This window comes from Agelaius tricolor, unplaced genomic scaffold (assembly GCF_023055355.1).
Source record: "Agelaius tricolor isolate 1412-34295 unplaced genomic scaffold, bAgeTri1.0.p SCAF_2, whole genome shotgun sequence".
Taxonomy (NCBI): Eukaryota; Metazoa; Chordata; class Aves; order Passeriformes; family Icteridae; genus Agelaius; species Agelaius tricolor.
The window spans coordinates 89,381,646-89,404,556 of NW_027269262.1; the positions used below are offsets into that span (position 1 = coordinate 89,381,646).

The 22,911-nt window shown below is 41.0% G+C and overlaps 1 protein-coding gene across 3 annotated transcripts in view; it reads left to right on the forward strand.

Moving 5' to 3' along the window:
* Positions 1-934: 934 nt before the first annotated feature.
* KHDRBS3 (KH RNA binding domain containing, signal transduction associated 3) overlaps positions 935-22,911 on the forward strand; it is an 89,966-nt gene continuing 67,989 nt past the window's right edge. For all 3 annotated transcript variants that reach the window (XM_071421848.1, XM_071421849.1, XM_071421850.1), the window contains exon 1: positions 935-1,451. In XM_071421848.1, coding sequence (XP_071277949.1) covers positions 1,364-1,451 — 88 coding nt within the window. In that variant the 5' untranslated portion in view covers positions 935-1,363. The remainder of the gene's footprint in view (positions 1,452-22,911) is intronic.

Sequence of the window (22,911 nt, forward strand, 5' to 3'; positions counted from 1 at the left end):
GGATTTGGCTTCAGTGATTTAGTAATTTTTCTCTGCTTTGCCCTTGTGCTCTGTGACAGAGAAGAGCTGGTCTGGCTTCCTCCGGGCTTTTGTCACCCAAGATTCATTGATGAGACACCTGAGGACTAATAAGGAAGCGATGTAAAGCCTCAAAGCTAAAGAACAGAGCCAATCATGACCTAGTACAACAAATACATCCTCTACAAAAGGTCTTTTTAAGGTCTTAAAGGTCTTGCAAGGTCTTTTAAACTTTGCTTCTCTTTCCTGGTTTAGAACAGGGTGAATCCCAAACCCACTTAGAGCCGCATATCTGGGCAACTCATCAGAAATACGGGTTTTTGGCTGGTATTTATGAAGTGGTTTGTATTACTAGAGGCAAAAGCATAGAACACTGGATAGAGAGTACGCTGTTTGTGAGAGGGAAAAAGAAAATAAAATAGCATTTGCACGACTTTAAACACATAGATCTGCCTTTCTCCGTAAGGTCTAACAAGGACTGAAAGGACGCCGTCCTGGATCGCCGACCTCTCTCACAGATCCTACGGCCCCGGAGTGGAATCGTGTGTGGGAAGGGTCGCTGTGGGGTCTGAGGAGCTCTGTGAGTCTCGATGGTGTAAATACCGCCCCTCTCCCGCCCCGCTCCCGCTCGGCTCGCGGTGCGGAGCCGCTCTGGGAGCGCCCCTGAGCACCGGCCCCTCACCGACCGCGGGGAGGCGGGGCCAGAAGCAGCGACCAATGAGAAGCGACGGGTCTTCTCTGATTGACAATCCACGCCATCCAATAGGAGCCTTCACTTGAGCAAGGAGGGGACACTTGTGGGGCTCTGCTATCCCCGCCCATTGGAAGGAGTCGGGGCGGGGCACTTCTCCTGGGCGGGGCTAAAGGCTGCCGGGGGGCGTGGTCTGAGGTGGTATATAAAGCTGGTGCGGCGCGTTTTCCGCGCTCAGTGGGCGCAGTGTGGCCGGCAGTGGTGTTTGTGGCATTGGTCTGTGCGCAGCACCTGCCGCCGCCTAGCAGTCTCTTTTGTTGTGTGCGCGGCTCCCGTCTTGCCTGGGTCAGCGGCTCCCGGGGCGCGTCTCTTTCCCGTCTTACCTCCTTGTGCGCTTCCGCAGAGCGATTTGTCCGCGCCCCTTGTCCGCTGAGGGGGGGCGTCCTCCCAACCCGCGCCCCTTTTCTCCCCCCTCCTGGCCGGGGGCTTGCGGCGCTTCCTTCTGGATGCGTCCCCGCAGCCCCGGGCGGGAGGCGGCCAGGGGGAAGCGCTGCCTCCGAGGATTTACCGCTGCCTGGGACTCGGACCCGCTCATTCCCCGAGGGCGCACCCGGCGCCCCGGCTCCGCTGCCGCTCCGGGCCGCCGCCGCTGCCATGGACGAGAAGTACCTGCCCGAGCTGATGGCGGAGAAGGACTCGCTGGACCCGTCCTTCACCCACGCCTTGCGGCTGGTCAACCAAGGTGAGGGGCGGCGGGGCGGAGCGGGGCTCCTTGTCCCACCGTGGGGACGGCCCGGAGTGAGCGGCGGCTGCCGCGGATGCTCAGCCCGAGGTTCTCCTTTCCTTATTGCACCGCCTGGAGGGGTTTGTTGTGTGGAGGTTCTCGGTGCGGGGTTCACCCTTGCCTGGCACCGCCTGGGGGGTTTTGTTGTGTTCGGGCTGTCGGTGTTTGCCGGCTCCGGGCGCCTTCCCCTTCCCGTGCCGGGCAGCATCGCCCGGGCAGCCGCGCACGCTGGGTGCCCGCCCGCACTGCCCCTCTTCCCTCCGTGTTTTCTCTGCCGTCGCTCGCTACTCGAGTTAGAGATTATTCCGAGTTGAATGGCTGTGTCTGCCGTGCTCTGCTCGGGCTGCATGTCAATTAAAACCCCAGAAGGTTTTCGTATTTTACCCCGTTTGTGAACAATGAACATTCAATTGTTTACATGTGTGTGAGCCTTCGTAAGAACGACCCTGCTGCCGATGGCCTTTCTTAGAAACTTTGGGCTCTGCTACATTTTAGTAAACCTTCATAAAAACATAAAGCATATTTTGTTTGGCAATTATATAACTCCAGATAATAAATTACTCCCACCCCTTCTGCATCTGTCAAGTCAGATGTGCTTTAAAGTGCTAGCTTTTTGTTTCAGTGATGCAGTACTGACTAGAAAAGTCATTCTGTGTGAATTAAAGTACGATTTAATGTGCATTTGGATATACTGTATAATTGGCAGGCGACTTTCAAGAACAGCTCTGGAGAGACAAATGCTTGCTCTAGTGCTTAGGATGCTCAAGTGAAATAAGCTATGAATTGATCCTCTAACACACCAAACATACTGATAGCCAAAATTATTTTGGCTTCAATTGCAGTGATTGCAAAGCCGTGCTTGGTGTGCTTTTCATCCTGTAACAGAAACAAGTTAAGTTGATGTGGGTTCTTCTAATATGTTGTGGCTTTTGCTGTGTAGTAGATGCAAATGCCTGTCTCAGAATCAGAAGGAGAATTACTGTTGTCTGAAGTACTCTGGAGTTAGGGGAAGCTGTCAGTTTCAACTGTGGAATGCATATGCTAAGTGAATTGAAGGTCCATGTACATGGGTGGTTGGTATATTGCATATTTTTCCAAACTTTGAAACTGTAAAAATGTCCCTGATCATTGTGGGAAAAGGAGAATTATGTTAAATAAGCAGTTATTTCCTGTAAATGAAAAAGCTTGTAAAAATTAAACTTGATGGCTATAAATTATTGAGGTTCCTCTCCAGGTAGTGAAAAATCTTTTTGCATGTGTAAATTAATCCAGGGAGTTACAGAACCATGTGATTTACTATTTTGTAAACAGTGTTAAAGAAAGTAGATCTGTTCTTTTGGCTGAGTTGATGATATTTTTTGAGGTTCTCATTGAAATGATAAATGGGAGGACTGAAACTTTTGCCTTTCATCGCAGTATCTGCATGCATATATTCAGCTCCAGCAAAAGAGCCTGTATGTGCATCCAACCTCTGTAATCTAGTAGGTGTCTTGATTTTTTCGTTTACTTTGAAAGTGAAGTCTTGGATTATATCTGAAGTGTTTCACATGTTAGAGGTGGAGAAAAAAAAGATTGAGGGTGACTAATCAACTGGCAACTACAGTTCAAAATAGAAATTTGTATAATATCTATGTATAATAGTTTAATTGTAGAATCACCAAAGAGCCAGATCAGATGAAGTCCCTGTATAATACAGGTGGGAAATATGACTTCAGGAGGGGATGTTTTACTAACCCATCCTGCCATGACACTAACTTTATCAGGGATTGTTTTTTCCTCAATTGTAATAATTCCATGCACTTAAATGAATGACAATTATTAGTGCAAATGTATATGTAATGTTTCTGGCTTGGATTTTGTATGCCAGGTCTACTGAGTATTTTCTGTATTAGTTCATGGGGAGGCAAATGAAATAACTTGTCTAATTTTTTTAACTGGATTTGTTTATCTTTTAAGTTTAGAATGAAATAGGTTTCTAAGTTTGGCTTCTTTTGGGTATCTGTGAGAGAATGTCTTAGCAAAGGTTTTAAGTGCTTTAAATAACCAGCTTAATTATGTAATAGCATTTTGGTGTCTTAGTGGCATTAAATTTGCTATCTGTATTTACTTAAACTGAAATACTGTACATCAGCTGGCTTTCTTCAGAAACTCAAGAGTAATTTGTAAGAGTTGTATGGATGAAGTAGAATCCTTTTGAGATGCTGAAGTAATTGAGGTGTGTTTGCTGCTTACACAAAAGAGCCAAATGGCTAAAAAATTTCCAATCATGTTGAAATTTGGTGTCTAGGGAAAATCCTGGGTCTAGACTTCTGAAATGTGGTAATTATAGTTTTCAAATGGAAGTGGATGAATTTGCATATTATACTTATAATTACACATTATAATTTGTGTACACACAAATTACATAATTTTAAATTTAAAAAGTGAAGCTTGACCTGCTTCAAGTTCCTGGGTAACGTTTCAGTTAAAAAAGAACAATGTGGAAATAACTAAGATGCTGTAAGAATATTTTTGGGGGCAGTATTATTAATCGGTCTTTCTGAATTAAGATATGAGAGGAGTTTCTCTGCCTTGAAATACTGTTTTGAAAGCACTAAAATCAAATATTAGTATCCTTCAATGTTCCTGCATAGTAAGTCCTGATTTTTCTTGTTGAGAACTCTGTTCAAGGATTTGATGCCCTGTTTCCTTGGGACACAAATACAATACTTAGTGCTTAAATTTTGTTTTAAACAGTCACTGAAACATTTAACTGCTGCTTAAATTGTAGAACAGTGGGCATCTTTTCCAGGAGACTAGACTTTGTCCCTTGTTCTAATTAAAAAGATGTATTTGTGTACTTGAACATTAAACCATCCTAAAAAGGGGATTTTTTTTTTTTTTTTGCCTATAAACCCTTAAGCATGTTATAGATTGGAAATGGACTTATTTGCATGTGTGATGACCATGCTAATAGGATTAATTTGCAGCTGGTATCAGACAGTGAGAACTGGAATTTTGTCCAGTTATTAGTTTATAGTAAGCTCTGTAAATGAGGAACCTGGGGAAAGATGAGCTTCTATGAAGAAACACGAGCTTAGTACATTTGTGTTTTCCTATTTTCAACTCTCATGGGCTCATCTTTATGCGAAATCTGAAAAATATTTGTCTGTGCGAGTGATGGTAGTTCTGAAATCCACCCTTATTTTGAAAGCTGTTTTTGCAGTTGAGGTTGTTTGTAAATGTTGGTAAATGTGCAAGTGTAGTGTTGATCCTCATAACTTGGTTCATGAGCGATGCTCTAAAAGTACTGAAAGATCCGTGACAGAAAAGTTACTTTACCTTCTTTCACGTTTATTTATAGTAGTGATTCAAGACGAGCAGTTAGTGAATGTTGAATGAAGTATGTGAAACTGCAGATGGAAGAAGCAAACTGTAAATAAAACATGGTGATACCAGACACATTTCCAACAGGGGAGATGTGAAAATGGGTGCTTGGCAGTTGTTTGGTTTGTGTGGATAATTAAATGTGTACATAATGAAAGTTAGAGTTGCTTCCATTGCTGAAGGACAGCTCTCTTGTGCAGACTGGACCTCTGCAATATTTCCCTATAAGCTCATTTTAGCTGTTTTGAGACTTGTAGTATCTGAATTTGGCAAGGCTTCCTTTAGAATGTCGATGAGATGATGTACAGGAGTACCAAGCCTTCCTATCAGAAGATGGCTGTATGTGCTGACTGTGTTGAATGGCTTCCCTGAGCCTGTGGCTAGTGGTGATCAGCAGGGGCTTGCTGTTTCTTGTGTCAAATTTTGCTTGGGACTTCAGTAATCAGAGCTGTACCTCCCTAAATATCAGGGAGAATGGAGTCTGAGGGAGTGTACTCACTTTCTGCTTTGTGAAGGATATTAGCGGTCTAATTTTTTTTTTCAGCAGAGATGGCTTTGTAAAAATGGTTGAAGTAGGAGCTAAGCAATAAATTAAGGTTCCATATATATTACTGATTCTTGTTGTGGTTTAAGCTCAGCTTGGTTGGTAGGTACTGTGCAGCCACTCATTGCTTTTCCTCCTGTGGAATCTGGGGAGAATGGAAAAAAAGATACAACTTGTGGGTTTAATTACTGAAATAAAGTAAAATATTATACTGGAAATTAAAAAGAGGACTAAAACCCAAGAGAAACAAGTGATGCACAATACAGTTGTTCCCCATCTGCTGACTGATGCCCAGGCTGTCCCTGAGCAGCCATCAGTGGCTCTGAGTCAACTCCCCCCATTTTATGTACTGGACATCCATCCTGTGCTGTGGAATATTCCTTTGTCCAGTTCAGGTCACCTCTCCTGGCTGTGCTCCCTCTGGGCTTCTTGTGCACCTACTGCCCAGCAGAGCATGAGACACTGCAAAGTCCTTGATTTAGAGTAAGCACTACTTAGCAACAACCAAAACATCACTGTGTTGTCAGCTCATACTGAATCTGAATCACAGCACCGCACCAGGCACTAGGAAGAAAATGAACTCTATCCCAGCCAACCAGGACAACTTTCAATAAATCTCTGTAAGCTTGTGGGGGGGGTTTTGTGCTTTTCTTTATCAAAAATAAATGTGATTGTGGACTGACATAGCTGTGTTGTAACGTAAGTAATCAGTTTGCCACTGTAGCATCCACTTTCCTGTTTCGTGGCATGGCACAGACACATGGTACTGCTCATTCAGTCACTAATGGTGTTGAATCACCATCAGTGTAACACCCAAACTCTCCTTTTTGTTGTTATATTATCAATCACAGAAACAATACTTGTTTCAAGTGTCCTACTCTGAGGATTTCAGAGCACTTCATGAAGGTTATAGGTGTTTTGAAAATGAGATATGGCTGTAGAAAGCTGTGTTTTAAAATTACTCGTTGCATCTTATGAAATGCAGTAAGTTTTGTGCTCCTCAGGTTTTTTTCAGACTGCTGGTCACTTTTAGTTGCTATTCTTAGAAGCTAACCAGAAATAAACTCTTCTGGGTTTAGTCTGATTACTAGAAGACAGCACTGTAAGCAAAATGTTTAGGTGGAATTGGATATTTCCCAGGCCAAGTGTGATGAGAAATTCAAATGGCAGTAAGGGGAATGGATATGATGTAATGGTTGCACCATCAAACTAGGGAAGGCTGACTTGGCTTCTATTTCTGTTTTCTTAAAGCAGCATGAAGAGTAGTAACTCTTGGAGGGCAGAAGGGATATTTCTGGGTCTGTCTCTCATCTCAGCTATCTGTATTTGGTAAAACTTCAGTTCACATTTTTGTTATGATTGCTCTTTGCTTTTACTTCAGTGAAACTATATTGGGGCAGTCAAAGGGCTTCCTAAAAGTTAGATCTCAATCTTGCTCTCTTAAAAGGCTGTGGAAGTGGTTTATCAGATATTCCAGTCATGTTAACAGCGCTTCTGCAAAATGCAGCTGAAGATAATCATACTTTCTTCACCCCTGGGCTCATCTGTTCTGAAGCCTGACGGAGCCTAGAGCCACTCACTGCAATCACAGTTAGTGTAAAGCTGACTCCTAATTCACTTGCACACTCACTTTGGCAGTCAATGAGAGAGATTGAATTTAAAGGTTTCAAATGCAGGCTGACATGGTTTGTCACTTTCAATCCTTTTTGACACCAGCCATGCAAATTAAAGCTGTAACCTTCTGAGTACTTATTTACTGGGGGACTGAGAAAGAAGGTCACAGCACTGTTCCTCTGGACTGTGGCTTGTTGGACTCTTCTTGTGTATATTTAAAATTTATGTATGTGACCTTTCTGCCCCCTGACTTCAAGTATAATTAAGAAACAAAAGAATTTAGGATGCACTTCTCTTTGAAAGAATCAGGTATCAGAGTTGAGAAGAGTCTGTAAAGTATTCAGTGTGGTACTGCATGACTTTTTAATTAGTATTTAGCAGGGTTCAGTAAAAAGCATGTTTAGATAGATTAACTGGTAAGTGACACACCTAATATTTTATGGTGAATTAACTGACTGTTCTAAGCTGAGCTCTGCAGGAATCTTGCAAACTTAATGTTTATATTATTAATACTGTTTTTCAAATAGAAGATAACAAAGGACAGGGCTTCTATACTGGGCATGTGGAATATCTTGATAAAGTGGTGTAGTCTACCCCTGAGTCCTGGGAAGGCAAGTCTCACCCATGCCATGGAAGCTGTTTGATAGGGGTGGTGATAGTTCTGGGAATTATTTTAGAGCCATATATTTCTAGCCAAGTGTGATTTTTTTTTTTTCCAAGTGTAACAGTAGCTAGAAAATTAAGATCTTTATGGCCTTAAGCTAAGGCCATAAGGGCATACGGACTTGGGAATTTAATTTTCTTGTGGCATTCTACTTACAGAAGTCCATATGTCTTAATCTTTGAGGAAATCATGGGAAAATACAGTGCTTTGCAAGTTTGAGAAGGTCTGTAGGCCTCTTGCTAGTCTGATTGGTATGTGAAAAGGATCTTTGACTTGTGTTTTGAGAGCCTGACTGCCTTCAGGAGTGAATAAAGATGCAAAGAGGCCCTGAAAACCAATGGTGAAATGTCTGGCCAAGAAGTGAAATGAAAAATGCACAATGCTTTAGCAATAGATGATTAACTCTTAAACCAGATATAAGAACCAGTAGATTTTGTGTGTCTTGACATCTTTGCCTCAGAATTAGTTGCATTTATGGATATTTTATTCCTGCTAAATTGTTAAGCTCTTTGAACTGTCAGTGACTTGGGCTGTACAGTAGCTGTAGGTTGGCTGTTTATGCCAAGGAACAAATTAAAGAGCAGTAACTGGAGAGGTAGCATGAAGAAGCATTGTTAGACTGACTGATGTATTTTGTACCTCCACAGCTGAGCAGTGCATGTTTTATTCTTGTGTGTTTATCCTATCTTAAATTTTTCTTTGCTTAAACTTGCCTTTGTCATATTTATCACTTACGGTTCTTTTATGTTGTGTTGTTGTTTTTCAGCATTTTTCCTTATTGTCAAGGCAAACTTATTAAGAAACTAGGCAGTTAAATGGATTTCCTTTCTATTCTCCATCTCTAGTTACTATTTGCTGGATGCCTTTCATTTCTTATTTTGATGTGTTTTTCAGACTTTTGGCTGCAGGTAGCAACTCCACTTCAACAAAGTTGCAAGGCAGCAAAAAAATGTCAGTTTAATTCTTGTAGATGGTAAATCTTTCACTTTCTTGGCTTGTATGGGTGTTCTTTTATAGATCTTTATTTTCTAGGAAGAATTTGTTGACAAAGTAATTGGAAACCTAAAATATTAGAAATCATTTCAGTAAACCCATTGTACTTGAGCCAACAGAAAATTTTTTATAACAACTGCTGCTGTGCTGATCTTGGTATAATATAGTGACAGTGAAAACCTGCAGTTGCAAATCCTTTGAGGATTTACAGATTTTCTTTGACTTTAATAATCCATCAGGATTGTTCAAAAGGAACAGTCTGAGTAAGATGCCTTTATGTGGACAAGACAAAGAGCATAGGAAAATATCTTAAGTACTGTGTGCAGTTTCAGACCCCACAATATAAATCACAATATAGCAAAGATATAACACTATTAAAGGGTGTTCAGAGGAGGAATATGAAGATGAATGGTTTGGAGGAGAAGCCATATGAGATGTGACTGAGGTCACTTGGTCTGTTCAGCCTGGGGAAGAAGGGACTGAGGGGAGACCTCATTGCAGTCTGCAACATCCTCATGAGGGGAAAAGGAGGGGCTGGCACTGATCTCTTCTCTCTGGGGGCAGTGACAGGACCTGAGGGAAAGGCCTGAAACTCTGTCAGGGGAGGTTTAGGTTGGATGTTGAGGAAATGTTCTTCACCCAGAGGAAGGCTGGGCACTGGAACAGGTTCCCCAGAGAAGTGGTCACAGCACCAAGCCTGACAGAGCTCAAGAAATATTTGAACAATGCTTTCAGCCATATGGTGGGATTCTTGAGCTGGTCTTGTGCAGGGCCAGGAGTTGGACTTCAGGCCTTGTGGGTCCCTTCCAAGTCAGGATATTCCATGATTCTATAAATTGCTACTGCTCTCACTGCTGCTGCATTTGTTGAATGCTTAGAGAAGAAATGTGTCTGTAGCCTTTTATTGCCTCAAACCATTCAGTGACAGTACTCTGGGAAGCAGATGTGTTTGAAAGCAAAAGGTTTTAGATGTTGTCAGCCAATTTTTCCTACTGCTTTGGGATAAAAATGATGATTTTCAGATGTACAAATGGAAGGACTGCTTCTAATGTGGTCATTCTTCCTTTCATGTGTCCTTCTCTGTTTGCTGGTAGTGGACAAAGGTTTTTGTTACTGGTTCATTTTGATCCATGTCCTAATTAACTAGAGGTGGTCAATACCAATCCTGATGTGTCCATGGTAAGAAGCCCAGTTTCTGCTCCCTGCAGTATTTGAGGGTTAAGGTGATTTTTGTTGCCTTTCTTCTGCTGTTAAGCAGAAATGTTGTGGTGCCCTCCATGCTGACTTCAGTGATACAGCTCCATGGGGTAAAACAATGGAGTAAAAAAATCACCCTTTCCTTCCCTGTCCATGTCCAGGCTAGTGCTAAATGATAAATTTCACTTCTGTTAAAGTGAAAGGCACTATGGTTTTCATGTCTCTTTGGTTATTTGACATTTTATGGTGTTTAACTGTACCCCATCTCCCCTCCTGAGCTTGAAGGAAAACAGATTTTTCTCAGCTGTAGAAGCACAGTTTGAGTATGATGTTCTTGATCCATTTGTAGAATTGTAAAAGCTCAGAAGGCACTTTTTCACTTTAAGTATCCAACTGCTTCATGACCACTTCCAACCTATTATTTTAGGCTCAAGAAGTCCTAATTTTGAAGAAACTTGGTCACAGATCAGTTTTCTGCCTTCCTTTAAAAGATTCCCCAAAATCTTTGTGGTAGTTGGAGATGTTTCTCAGAGGAAAAGTGTTTGTTCTTAATGATTGGTTGAGTTTCTCCATTTAAAGCCTGGTGTGTCTGGAGGAGCTAAGCTGTTTCACAGCAGATGGGCTGCAGTGATACCTTTAGCCCTTGTTAACACTTGCTCCCTATGTAGAGTTATCCCAGTAATATCCTAGGCTGGATTGTCTGCAAGGTGAAATGCAGCACCTTGGTACTGGATCTTAAAGACTGGAAAAGGCTCTTGTGATCCAATTTGTCTTGTGTTACACAGATTAGTCTTAAAGATTCTTTTTGCTTATCATATACCCTTGACCTTTTTATTACACCATGCATCCACAGTCTGGAAAAATGATTGGGTTTTTATTGGCCTACTGTATAAAAGCATACAATGAAAGACTTATCATATTTTTAAGGCTTGCTGTTCTTTAGACCTTTTAGTTTCTGCAGGCACCTGAGTCTTCACAGAAGCCTGTTAATACCATGTGAAACAAATGCTGGGGATGATGTAAGTGTAGTCATAAACTGCTTGTGAGGGATGTGGTGTTTTTGGCTGGGGTTAATTTATTTTTTTTCCCAGTAGCCAGTGTAGGGTTGTTTTGGATTTGTGATGAAAATGGTGTTGATAACACAGGGATGTTTTCATTACTGCTTAGCAGAGCTTACACAGAGGCCTTTTCTGCTCATTCAAGCCTTTTCTGCTCCTCACCCCACCAGTGAGGAGGCTGTGGGGGAACAAGGAATGGGGTGAGACACAGCTGGGACAGCTGGCCCCAGCTGACCCAAGAGATGTTCCAGACCATATGGCATTGTGCCCAGCATATAAAGCTGGGGGGAAGAAGGAAGAGAGGAAATTTGGAGTGATGGTGTTTGTTTTTCCAAGTCACCATTATGTGTGATGGAGCCCTGCTTTCCTGGGAATGGCTGAGCACCTGCCTGGCCGTGGCAAGGGGCGGATGAGTTGTTTTGCTTTGCCTATGTGCATGGATTTTGATTTACCTACTATTAAACTGTCTTTATCTCGACCCACAAAGTCTATTAATTTTACCTTTGCAGTTTTCTCCCCATCCTCCTGGGGGGGAAGGGAGCTTCTGTGTGGGGCTTAGCTGCTAGCTGGGGCTAAACCATGACAGAGGATTAATGACCTCTGGAGAAGTTTTCCAGCCTTATATCGTCTGTGAATTTTAGGATTTTGGGTGATTACAAGCTATTAATATGAGCACACTTTGGAAAGATTAGAAGCATTCCACAGTGGGTTTTCTGACAAGATTCTAATACAACATCTTACATGTAGTGATGCAGAGCTATTGACGATGCAGCTTTTGCAGAACGATTTTTGAATGCATCTTTTCCAGACAACTCTATTATGATTAGGGCACTAGTTACTAGAGAAGGCATTCTGTATGTTTCATTTTTGGGGGACTCGTTTCGGGAGGGTTTTAGTGTTTCGGGAATTATTTCTGGAGCGGTGCCAGGAGGGGGCGACAGCGGCCCGGCCCTGCCTCTCCCGGGATCGGGTGTGATCCCCCGGGAGAGGCGGGATCGGGGCTGTGGGATCGGGTGTGATTTGCTCTGGGTCGGGGCTGTGGGATCGGGTGTGATCCCCTGGGAGAGGCGGGATCGGGGCTGTAGGATCGGGTGTGATCCCCGGGAGAGCGGGAATCGGGGCTGTAGGAACACATGTGATCCCCTGAGAGAGCCGGGATCGGGGCTGTGGGATCGGATGTGATTCCCCGGGAGAGGCGGGATCGGAAGTCCCGGGGTCGGGCGTCAGCCCACCGGGAGAGGCGGGACTGGGGCTCCCGGGCTCGGGTGTCGTCCCCCCGGGGGAGCTGCGCTCGGGGCTGTAGGAATGGGTGCGATTCCCGGGAGAGGCGGGGTTGGGATCGGGTGCCAGCCCCTCCGGAGAGCGGGGTCGGGGCCAGGCGGTGCCATCGCTGTTCGCTGCCGCAGCAGCTCCCGCAGGCAGATGTGTCCTGTCTGTCCCCAAGGCGCAGGTGTGTCCCTGTCCTTCTGTAACCCCAGCCTCCGCGAGGGAACGGGTGCGGGAATCGGAAGAGTAAAAACTACAAAACTCTGGGTGAATAGAAGGTACTTGGATAAGCAAGGTACAAGCTGCACACACACAAGCAAATGAAAAACAAGGAATCCGTTCTCTGCTTCCCGTGAGCTGGGAGGTGTTCAGCCATCTCTGGGAAGGCAGGATTCCATCACACCTGACTGTGGCTCGAGGAGACAAACGCTTCCACCTGGAACATCCTCCCCCTTCCTTATTCCTCCCACTCCAAATGTCCACCTCTTCCTTCTGCCCCTCTCTTTATATATTGAGGATGACACCATATCATACACAGGGATGGTTTTAAACTAAAGGTGGAGAAATATGGATTATATATTAGGAAGAAAATTCTTCTCTGTGTGCTGAGGCACTGGCACAGGTTGCCCAGAGAAGCTGTGGAAGCCCCATCCCTTGGAGTCTGTTCCAGGTCAGGTTGGATGGGGCTCTGAGCAGCCTGGCCTAGGGGAAGGCATCCCTGCCCATGGCAGGGGGTATGGAACTAGATGAAATTTAAGGTCACTTCCACCCCAAACCCTTCTATGACCTGAAGTAGCTTTGACTGTGTTGTTTTCTTCATGAATGCTTGAACTATTAAGACTGCTGTCAGTCCAATTTGAAAAATCTTGAATAAAATTTTAAAAGCAACTTTCCAAGACTTCTAAATTTTAAGCTCTTAAAATATTCCTTTATTTTCAGCTGATTAAATGGAGAGTACAGGGAAATTACCATGATGGTATTTATAAATTATTTATTTATAGATGCACTTATATAGTTTGCAGACCTGAAATAATAGGCCTTGTTTGAAACCCTAAGTAATAGTTCACATAGTTCAGTATAACATTAATTAAAAATGCTGGTGTGTATTTCATTACCACATAAGTGGCAAGTAGCTGGCTGTGGGATCAGGTCTATAAAGAACTCTAAGTGAATTATCCTTTAGATTAATGCCCTGATAGTGGAAAATGGATGTGATTTGCTCTCTTAACTTTTAGGTTATAGTTTAGATTTCACTGGTGTGCTGAGCATTGTGCTAACATAATGTATTTTGTGCTTCTGAGTACGCTGTAGGTCCTGAAGGTACCAATCCCTTATTCCTGTTCCTGTGTTCAAAGCAATGACCAAAGCTTCCAATGACTGCCTGGGCTAGGAGGCTGCTTGCTCTGATGCCTTGCAGGAGGCTGATGCTGATTATTTAGTTACTCTACACAATAACTAAAGTACTCAACTTGCTGGATAGCCTCCTGCTTGGTCATTTTTCTGGGGAATGCAGTGAAATGGATAGAAAATAACTGAATCAAGAGTACTTTTTCTCCCACTTGGATAAAGTATAAGGTAAAACTGTAGTTTTCATTCTTTACCGTTCTTTCAGACTATTTTGCTGAACTTTGTATTATTGCACTGGAGTAGTAGTAACTGGCTGGAGCTCTACCTTGTATTTCAGTAAGTGTTTTAGCAGTGACTTCATTATTTCTAAGTCTGTGCAAATGATGCTATGGTATGTCTTGTCAGCATCTCTATGAGGCATTTTTCAGCTTCTCACTTGGAAAGGTTTCATTGCTGCTATCAAAGCAGAGATTTGAAGCTTTTCTCCAGAGTCATTGGAAAAGAGCTGAGTGGAGGGAATGCAGAAAGCAAACGTAGTTCCTTTATTCAGGTTTGGTGCCTTAAACATGGCTATGCATACTGTTAGTAATGGATGTCAAGCTGTGCTGTAATAAAACCAATGTTAGCATTATTTTTCTTTAATTTTATTGATCATTAATCAGCTGTTTGAGCTGTATCAATAATATCAATAATATTTCTGTAATAACACCTTTTCCCCTTACAGTACTTCATCCTCAAAACAGCCATCCTGACGTGGGAGAAATTTTACATGTACCTAATTGAAATCCTAACAGAATAGTGAATGCAATTTCAATTTAAGCCACAAAATGAAGAAATAAGAGCAGATGGCCCCTTCAGAAAAATAGATTAAACAGAACAGATATTCCTGGCCAGCTACATAGTTAATCTCATGCTTCTTGTCAAGGGGTACTGCCAATATATAGTTATTATACAAGGATAAAGTATAAGCTATATGAATTTAGTGATAAAAGGTTTCCTTCATTCCCAGCTCTTTTTGATAATTTAGTGTTATATTCGTATTTTTAAAGTTACAGTTATAGCAAGTATTAGTAGTAGTCTATTAAATTAGTTGTGTCTTGCTTTAGAAAGGGATCCTGCAAAAAGAGCAGGTCTGGGAATGTAGTTCCATTTATGATCTATGAAAATTCATGGTAGCATTTCTGGTATTCTCTGGCTCTATGACACACTGATGATTGAGTCTTTAAACCTACATGTCAGATTTGGTAGAGGGATTTGTGAGTGTGTCTCTCCTGTTGGCACGAGAAAGAGTTTCTATTCCCTGTGGTTAAATGTCCTTTTCAGACCTATTAGTGGACAGTCAGACTTTTCAGTTCAGTGAAGCACCTTTATTTCTTGGGTGTATGCAAAATAACACATCCAGCCTCTTCTGTATGTGACTAGACATGTCATTCCTGCACTTGCTCTAAGGTCAATGAATGGAGAGGGGGAAGTGAGATTTGAGACTTAGTAACACATGACCTTTTCTCTAGGAAGACTTCAGGGGTGCACAAATACCCATTGCAACTGTTTGAGTTTCTTCCCAAATGCTCTTTTTTCCATTGTTTCTCTCAAGTAGCAAGGAGCAATAGAAAAGTCTACCCCTTAACTGGTTATTGCTGTCTCAGCTGTCCTTCATCTTTTAGGTACCCAGACTCTAAATTTTTTAAGCAGCTGTATTTTTTTAAAATTCATTCCCTTTGTCCTCTGCCACATCTAGAAGATAACTTCATTCTGTACTTTTGGAAAATGGAGCATCAACATTTTCTTTTCCATATAAAAGCAGTTTAAGCATCACTGAATCAAGAAGTAATGGCACCTCAGGTAGTTTGCGTTGGCACTTTTCTTATTGTTTCTTGGCAGACAGAAGTGATGAAGGAGCAGAAACTTGAATATATGGGGCTGTGAAGGCAGGTGGGGGACAGGCAGGGCAGGTGTCTGGTTAGAAGCAGCTTCTGCAGGTTCCCAGCATGACTGTTAAAAATATGACTGGTTTTGTTTTTGCTGTCTCACCTTGAATGTAGGTGAACTTCCCTGTGAATTGTTCTACTGCTCTTAAAGGTGTTAGCTGTTTTGTGCCTGTGACACTTTGTAGTAGTTGATTTTCAGTGTATAATCTGTAGCAATGTACTGAAATATGCTATTTAAACTACTGAATATAGGAATTACTCCCCTAAGAACCCATGTGCTCATCACTGGGAAAAAGTATTCAGTGAAAGTTTGCATTCTGAAATTAGCTGGATGAACACTAAAACAGTAACATGTCTAAAGCAAATTTATCAAATAACTTCATGACATAATTTGGCTGCAGTAAAACTCAGGCATCACATTTTAGATTTCTATATAAGCATTTGATTTTAAACTGTCTTCAAAACAAACCATTAAGACAAATGAATTTGTAATGTCTTGACTGCTGAGTTGCACAGAACATGCAGTTTTCCTGATTCTTACAGTTATACCATAACCACGTCTGTTGGAAAGAAACTTAGACCTTTAAAAATACTTTTTACTGAAGAAATATGCTTTTTGTAAACAAATTTACTAGTTCAAAATATAACTTAACCAGAACTAACTGCTTAGTTACATTTAAGGTAAACATTAAGATAATTTCTTTAGAGAAAGATTTTGAGTCAGAACTGTTTCTTACCACACCATAGTAAACCCACACCATAAATACTACTAAAACTGTAGTGTATTTTAGCATTGTAAGGTGTGTTTCTGCAAAAGCTTGCTGGCATAAGTTGGTAGTTACTTCAGATATTTAGGCAGGTATAAAACATGGTTTGTTGCAGTTTTTCTTAAATTTGGAAAGATGCATAATGTTCTACTAGGTCAATGCTAGAAATACTAGTTTAAGAAAAAAAAAAAACTCTTCATAGATGCCATGAAAGTTGGAAGATGGCCTTTTTCAGGGAAGGTGCTGCATGGATAGGCACATGGTCCTACAGAGGCAGAGATTTATCTAGAGCTGTAGATGTGGCTGCTTTCCTGCAAAAACTGGTCTGTTGAAAGATCTTTGGTCCTTTCCTTAAGATTTACAGCTGGATTGAGTCCCTAAGATGGACTTTCAAGTTCTATAACACTTCTAGGGGAGTCTGATCTTGTTCTACAATTCTGCAAAGTGGTTCAACTAATTTCATAGAAATAAGTTTAATAGCATAATGTTTCGGGAAAAAAAATTGAATGTGGTAGCAATATGCATTATTCTGTGTAATATATGTCTTCATACACAGAAAATAATTTGGATTTGCCTGCTATTGAGCATGTGAAAGGGATTGTAATTAATGTTATCCCTCTGCTAGTTAATTTTTAACTTGGATGTTTGAAGTTTTTAACATCCAATTTATGTTGAAGCTCATACAAAAAATTACCGCACAAATTTCTTTAAGCTGCACTTTCCCATAGGACAGTAAATGTGCAAGCTGCCTTTTCCTGCCAAGTTGCATTACTGCAGCCCAGGACTGTAATGGGTGACAAAAAATCAAGGTACTGCCTACATTAATTTTGTCAAAAGTGGTGCTTTACCTCTTTTATCTGCTGGTAGTGGAAGTCATGGCCTTCTGAAGGAATCTTGAGGTGGTTTGGGTTGGAAGGACCTTAAAGGTCATCTGGTTACAATCCCCCCTGCCATGGGCAAGGACACCTTCCACAAACAAGGACCAGCTTGCTTAAAGCCCATCCAACCTGGCTTTGAGGTTAGAGGATTAGGGTTGTGTTAACCTAATCCAGGATGGTGTGTTGGAATTAGCCCCTTTTCTTTTACGTGTGCCAACCACAGTCCACAGTTTTGTTTCCTACATCTGTGGGTCAGAATGCACAAATGCTTTTTAGGTTGTTACGTTTTTCATAAATATTATGAAAGCATTTTTAAAATTTGTGATTTTTTTGGTTGTTTTGCAGAGTAAAATATGCAATTCATCCATTTTATGACCCATGACATACACCTGTTTTTGTGGTTTTGTGTTCTTTCTGTACAAGATTACTTTTTTCGTAGCACACTTGCAGATCAGTAGTTTGTGCTTTAGTAAACAAAGTTTCAGACACAGAATTTCTCAGATTCTGAGAAATTTATATCAAAGGAGCAGGAAGCTTGTGTTAAAAATCAGCAAAATGAGAAGATTACAAACAGTAGGTTGAAACAAGAGATTATGCATGAAGATTACTCCAGCCTATACTGTTTTCAATGGTTCATCTTCTAGAGCCTCTAAGCAGTGATTGCATTCACTTTGAGTTCACTCAATCACTGCAATGCCACAGAATATATAGATGTTTTTTATGAATTCTGTAGTAAGATTGCGGTTATACTGGTTGGTAGAGCTTGTGTAGGATCAGGGGGTGTGAGTTTAAGTCATAGCAGTGTCTGGTGCTAACTCTGAATTTCACTGAATTAAACATAAGAATTTAGAAGCACTATAGATACTTCCAATAGCTTTATCTCTGTTCCTTTCCCTAACCTTGTGTGAAATGTGGACAGTGACAAGTTCTTATTGGACAGAAAATGCGTTTTGGACAATATTGCATTCTGGGAAGCAGTGGGAAGAGCTGCATGCTGTGTGCATTTTCAGCCTTGCACAATGGAGAGGGAAAACAATGGACTGCTGTACCCTGGGTCTGTCCATATCTGTTTCTCTGGACTGTTCTAGCATTTCTATGATGAATGAATAACATTGATTTCTACCATGCTTTCAGGTAACAAATCATGGCTTTCTATGTTCCAGTACATAATGAGGAATAAATATTGGGCTGGAGTAAGGATTTATTAGAAATAGTATTTTTTTTAAATACCAAAAATGGAACAAATCTTTCCTCCAAAAAATAATTTCAAAACTCTTCAAGAAAACAGCAGAAATCTTGCTAAAACTTGCATGAGAGGAAGGATCACCACATCCACAGTGCTGGCAGTGCTGTTCTGGTGCAGCCCAGGTGCTGGTGGCCTTTGCAAGTGCATCTTCCTGGCTGGAGCTCAGCTTGTTTGAGCTTCAGGTCCTCTTCTGCAAAGCTGCTTTCTGGCTGTTTGCTTTCCAGGCATGAGGTTCTCTTGTATGAGGTTATTCCTCCACAGGCACAGGACTTTGCACTTCCCTTTGAACTGCACAGGACTGCTGCCCATTCCTCCACCTCTTCCAGGCACTCTGAGTGTCATCACATCCCTCTGGTGTTTGGATCACTCCTGGTTTTCTGCTGTGTAGAGCTGCTGGAACTGCACTCTGTGCCCTCAGCCAGGTCACTGATGAACATGTTAAATATCATTGACCCTCAGAGCTCACCACTGCAGTCTGGCCCCTGGCTGGCCTGGTTGTGGTGCCCCTGACAGAGTCCTTTGAGCCAGGCAGGTCAGTTTTCAGTTTTCAGTCTGCCTCATGTCTCTGTCCTGTGCCTCATCAGTCCACATGAGGACAGGGTGTGGGAAACTTATCAAAAGCCCTACTACAGATGGGGTGGACACATCAGCTCTTGTCTCATCTCACATTGTTCATAGTGCTGTTTAGTGTGTGTGACTTCCCTGCCATAAATTTATGCAAACTGCTCTCATCTTGACCTTCTGTGCTTGGAAATGGTTTTCAAGAGCTGTTTACTACATCACCTTCCAAGAGATCAAGGTGTCTTATCTTGCTGTGGTGTCCCAGATCCTCCTCCCTGCTCTTGAAGGTAGGACTGCTTTGCCTCAGGCATCAGTGACATTCCCTGATGACCATGGCCTTACAAAAACAGTGGCCTGTTGATGGCATCAGCCAGCTCCCTCAGTATTTGGGCATGTTTCCTGAAACTTCTGCTGTAGTGATGGTTTCAAGTAAATTGTGACTTACAGAAGCTGTAAGTTGTGTTTTACTGGTATTTATCAGTGGGTTATGACACATTCCTGAATTAAGGATTGCCAGAGTGTGAGGCTCTACCCTGGCCTTTTGTCATTGGGATGGAGGCCCCTGGCAAAACTCTAGTTGGCTAAAAATGATTTTTAGAGAAGTAGAAGATAACACTTCTTGGTCTTGCTGATGGCTACATAAATCTTGCATAATGTAAGTAAACAGCTGTGCACTTATTTATGGAAGTATCAGTTATACAAAACACAGGAATGTGTTTTGTTAGCATAGCTATCTTCTAGTATTAAGTATGGTTTGTTTGAATTTGCTGGCAGATTTTTAGACTGCAGTCTTTGCCAGTGCCTTAAAGTGTTGTCTTAATAGTGCTCAAGTCTATCTGTTGTAAGGGTCAACAACTGGATGTTCTATGGCTACTACCTCACCTTGGAAATAGTTTAAAATGTGATATTTGCACATGGAGAGCTGCAAGTTGCATCCATTTATCAGCTGAAATCTGATTTACACCTTTTCTTGTGAAAGTTGTCAGAGGAGTCACAGAAAGTTTGTAGTACTCTGCAGTGCTATGTACATGATAAGGAAGGAAGACTTTAGACCCTTCTTGGTCTCTCACCAAAATGTCAAGTGAAATCTTGTGCAAGAGCTACCTGGCTGTGTTCATATGCTGAAATGAAAAAGGTGGAACAGCTGCTTGTAAGGACTCTTGATACAGAATATTAATTTCATTTTGCCTGGGTCCTATGCACCAAGTAGTGTTAAGATGCTCTGTATATTGGATTTTATTTTTAAGTTAAAGAACAAATGAGTTGACTTTTTGTAGTTAGTGAATGCCTGATCTTGCTAATTTACAAATATTCATGCTTAAAGAAAGATCTGCAGTAGGTAAATGTACAGTAGGTAGAGTGGGTAAATAATAGAGCTTATATAAATAATTTTAGCATTTTGTTATAAGTTATCTTCACACTGAGATAAATAATTTTCAGTGGAGTAGGTTGAGGATATGGGACTGATGTCTATGTCTACATCTTGTTTTCTTCCTGAGCAAGACTGATTAAATATCTGTTAATACCTTATACATGATTTTGACAGTTCCTACTATGGTACTTCCTCCCTTACTGCTAATATTAATCAGCTCAAACAGATTTTAGTGGAGTCATTTTTGATGTGAAGGTAATAGGTGTTCATTTAGTTTTGAATTGCTTAAATAAAAAAGCACATTCAAAATATTTGTCATATTGGTGACTGAAATGTATTTTCAGATCAGTGCAGATAGTAGTACCTAGACTGTAAAATAGAACTTATAATGCCTGTGAATGCAATTTAAATAAAGATTGGTTTGAGTCCTTCAACAGGGATGTTATTATTAATTTGAGGGTTCTGAATGCTGTAGACATCATTCTGGCATGAACTGCTTATTTTATTGTAAATTGAAATTAGATTCATTGTCAGTTGCTTTTACAAAATTAAGGTGGTATATGAAAGACAGTTATTTGGAAGTCAACTATTGTAATAATGAGCATTAGTTGAAACAAATTAGTGTGGTTTTTTAAGCACAATTCACACTCTTAATGCATTACTTTCTCTACCAGTTCAGAATCAGGACCTGTTATGGATGCACAACTTGCAATTTTTGAAAGGACTTTTTAAAGGATTAAAATGTTGGCTGAGGAGAATAGGTGAAGTTTTCTGAGGCTCTTAAAGGAATGGGGGTGGGTACATTAATAGAAAAACAGCATTAAAAATTGAAAATTCTGTTGCATTTTTTATTTGTGTTTTAGACACATTCAGGATGAGTCTAAATTTTGCTATACCACATATATTTAGTTTCCTTATTTTAAATATTTTGAGGCTATTTTTGTTTGATTTTCCCTCTTTCCCTAATTTTCTCCTTTTTTTTTTTTTATGAAGACACACTAATTAGTATTTTCTTTGGAAACATCTTAGAGGGTAGAAAAAGGGATATTTGTCCAAGCATTTACTCATATCAGAAAATGTTTAGTTGCTGAACTTAACTGTGTGTTTTTCTGGGGTATTGGGATGCCATATACAGTTGAAATTGGGAAATTCTGCTTTTTTGTTGTGTGTGTTTCTACACAGAGAAACTGCTTTGAAGCAAAGTAGGCTATACTAGACATGTTTTAAGATAATCAAAAGTAGCAGGCTAAAGTTGCATCTTCTGTTTAGTGCAGAAATTGGGAAGGTTGTGCAGCTTCATGCTGGTCAAGAGGACAGGGAATGAGTAGTAGGTCTTTTAGAGTCTGTTGCAAAGAAGTCTGTAAGGTTGATTTCAGCAAGCCTTGTGGAATGTATTAAAGCCTTGGTGTGGTGATTCTGGTTCAAGCTGCTGCTGTGCAGTGCTGTTTTCAGCTCAAAAGATGAGAAATACTGGTTGGAGAGGTGCTGATTCAAAGAACTTTGAATCATCCCCTACTAGGACAGGGAATAAAGGAGTCCAGGGTAAAAGATGTATAATCTAAAGCACAACCAGGACCATTTTACTACAACAATAATGAGATTAAGCTCTCATCAATTTAATTAAACTTAGAATTGTAATTGAGTTCACCGTCTTGTGTACTCTGGATTTACAGAACTCCTGGAAGGTCTGTGGGCAATTAGCATCCAGCACAGCAGAATTATATGACTTGGCTTCATTGGGAAAATTTAAATATATTTTTTTAAGAATAGGTATTAAGATGTGTCTTCTTGGGTATAATTATGGGTTTTGCCACAATGAAAAATTCCAAATAAACAGTATGGAATGCTGATGATATTGTCAGTTTTTGGCAATTAAGGAAAAACTTTTTTTTTTTTCCTGAAATTCCTCTACAACTGACTTGGAGCCTCCTTTTCCTCTGGGAGCTTGTCTCTTACCAAAGCTTGACTGTGTTCCTTAAAGGGGGGTCTTCATGAAATGCAAACTACTAAGTTAAGGTCAGTTTTTTGTAGTACCATCTCTTTGATTTGTTTCTGATGTGAAAGCAAAAGGAATCATGCTGCCAGGGGAAATGGCCATCGAGCTCAGCGTTCTGTCTCCATCAATGGGCAAAAGCCGTGAGTTTTCAAGAGCTAAAAGGACAGAGAAAATATGTAAAGATACTTAGCCTTCAGTTTGACTAAAGAGCTTTCTGAATTGAGGAGGGTGTGACTTTTCTAAGTCAACTGTGAAGTTGTGAGAATTCACTGAGAAATTTATTGCTGTTGGGCTATGCTTCAGTAGTTGCACAACATGCTTGATTGAGTCAGTCTAAATTTTTGATGTTTCCTTTTCTTAGATACAAGGCAATAAAATTGCCCAAATAAAGCAAAATCTAGTTTCTTCTATTGTATAATGTTAGTAATTTTCAAACCCACTTGATTTAGGAGTATTTTTAAAGGATAATGTAATTCTTAGAATATTTTCACTTTCAAAGTGAATGTGGAAACTACTTCTAGTGCAATTGAAGTGCAGTTCCATCAATGCCCTGTTCTCTTAAGCTGTGATCATGTGGCTGTCCTTGAATGAGCCTTGCATTTTTCACTTTTTCTTCCATCC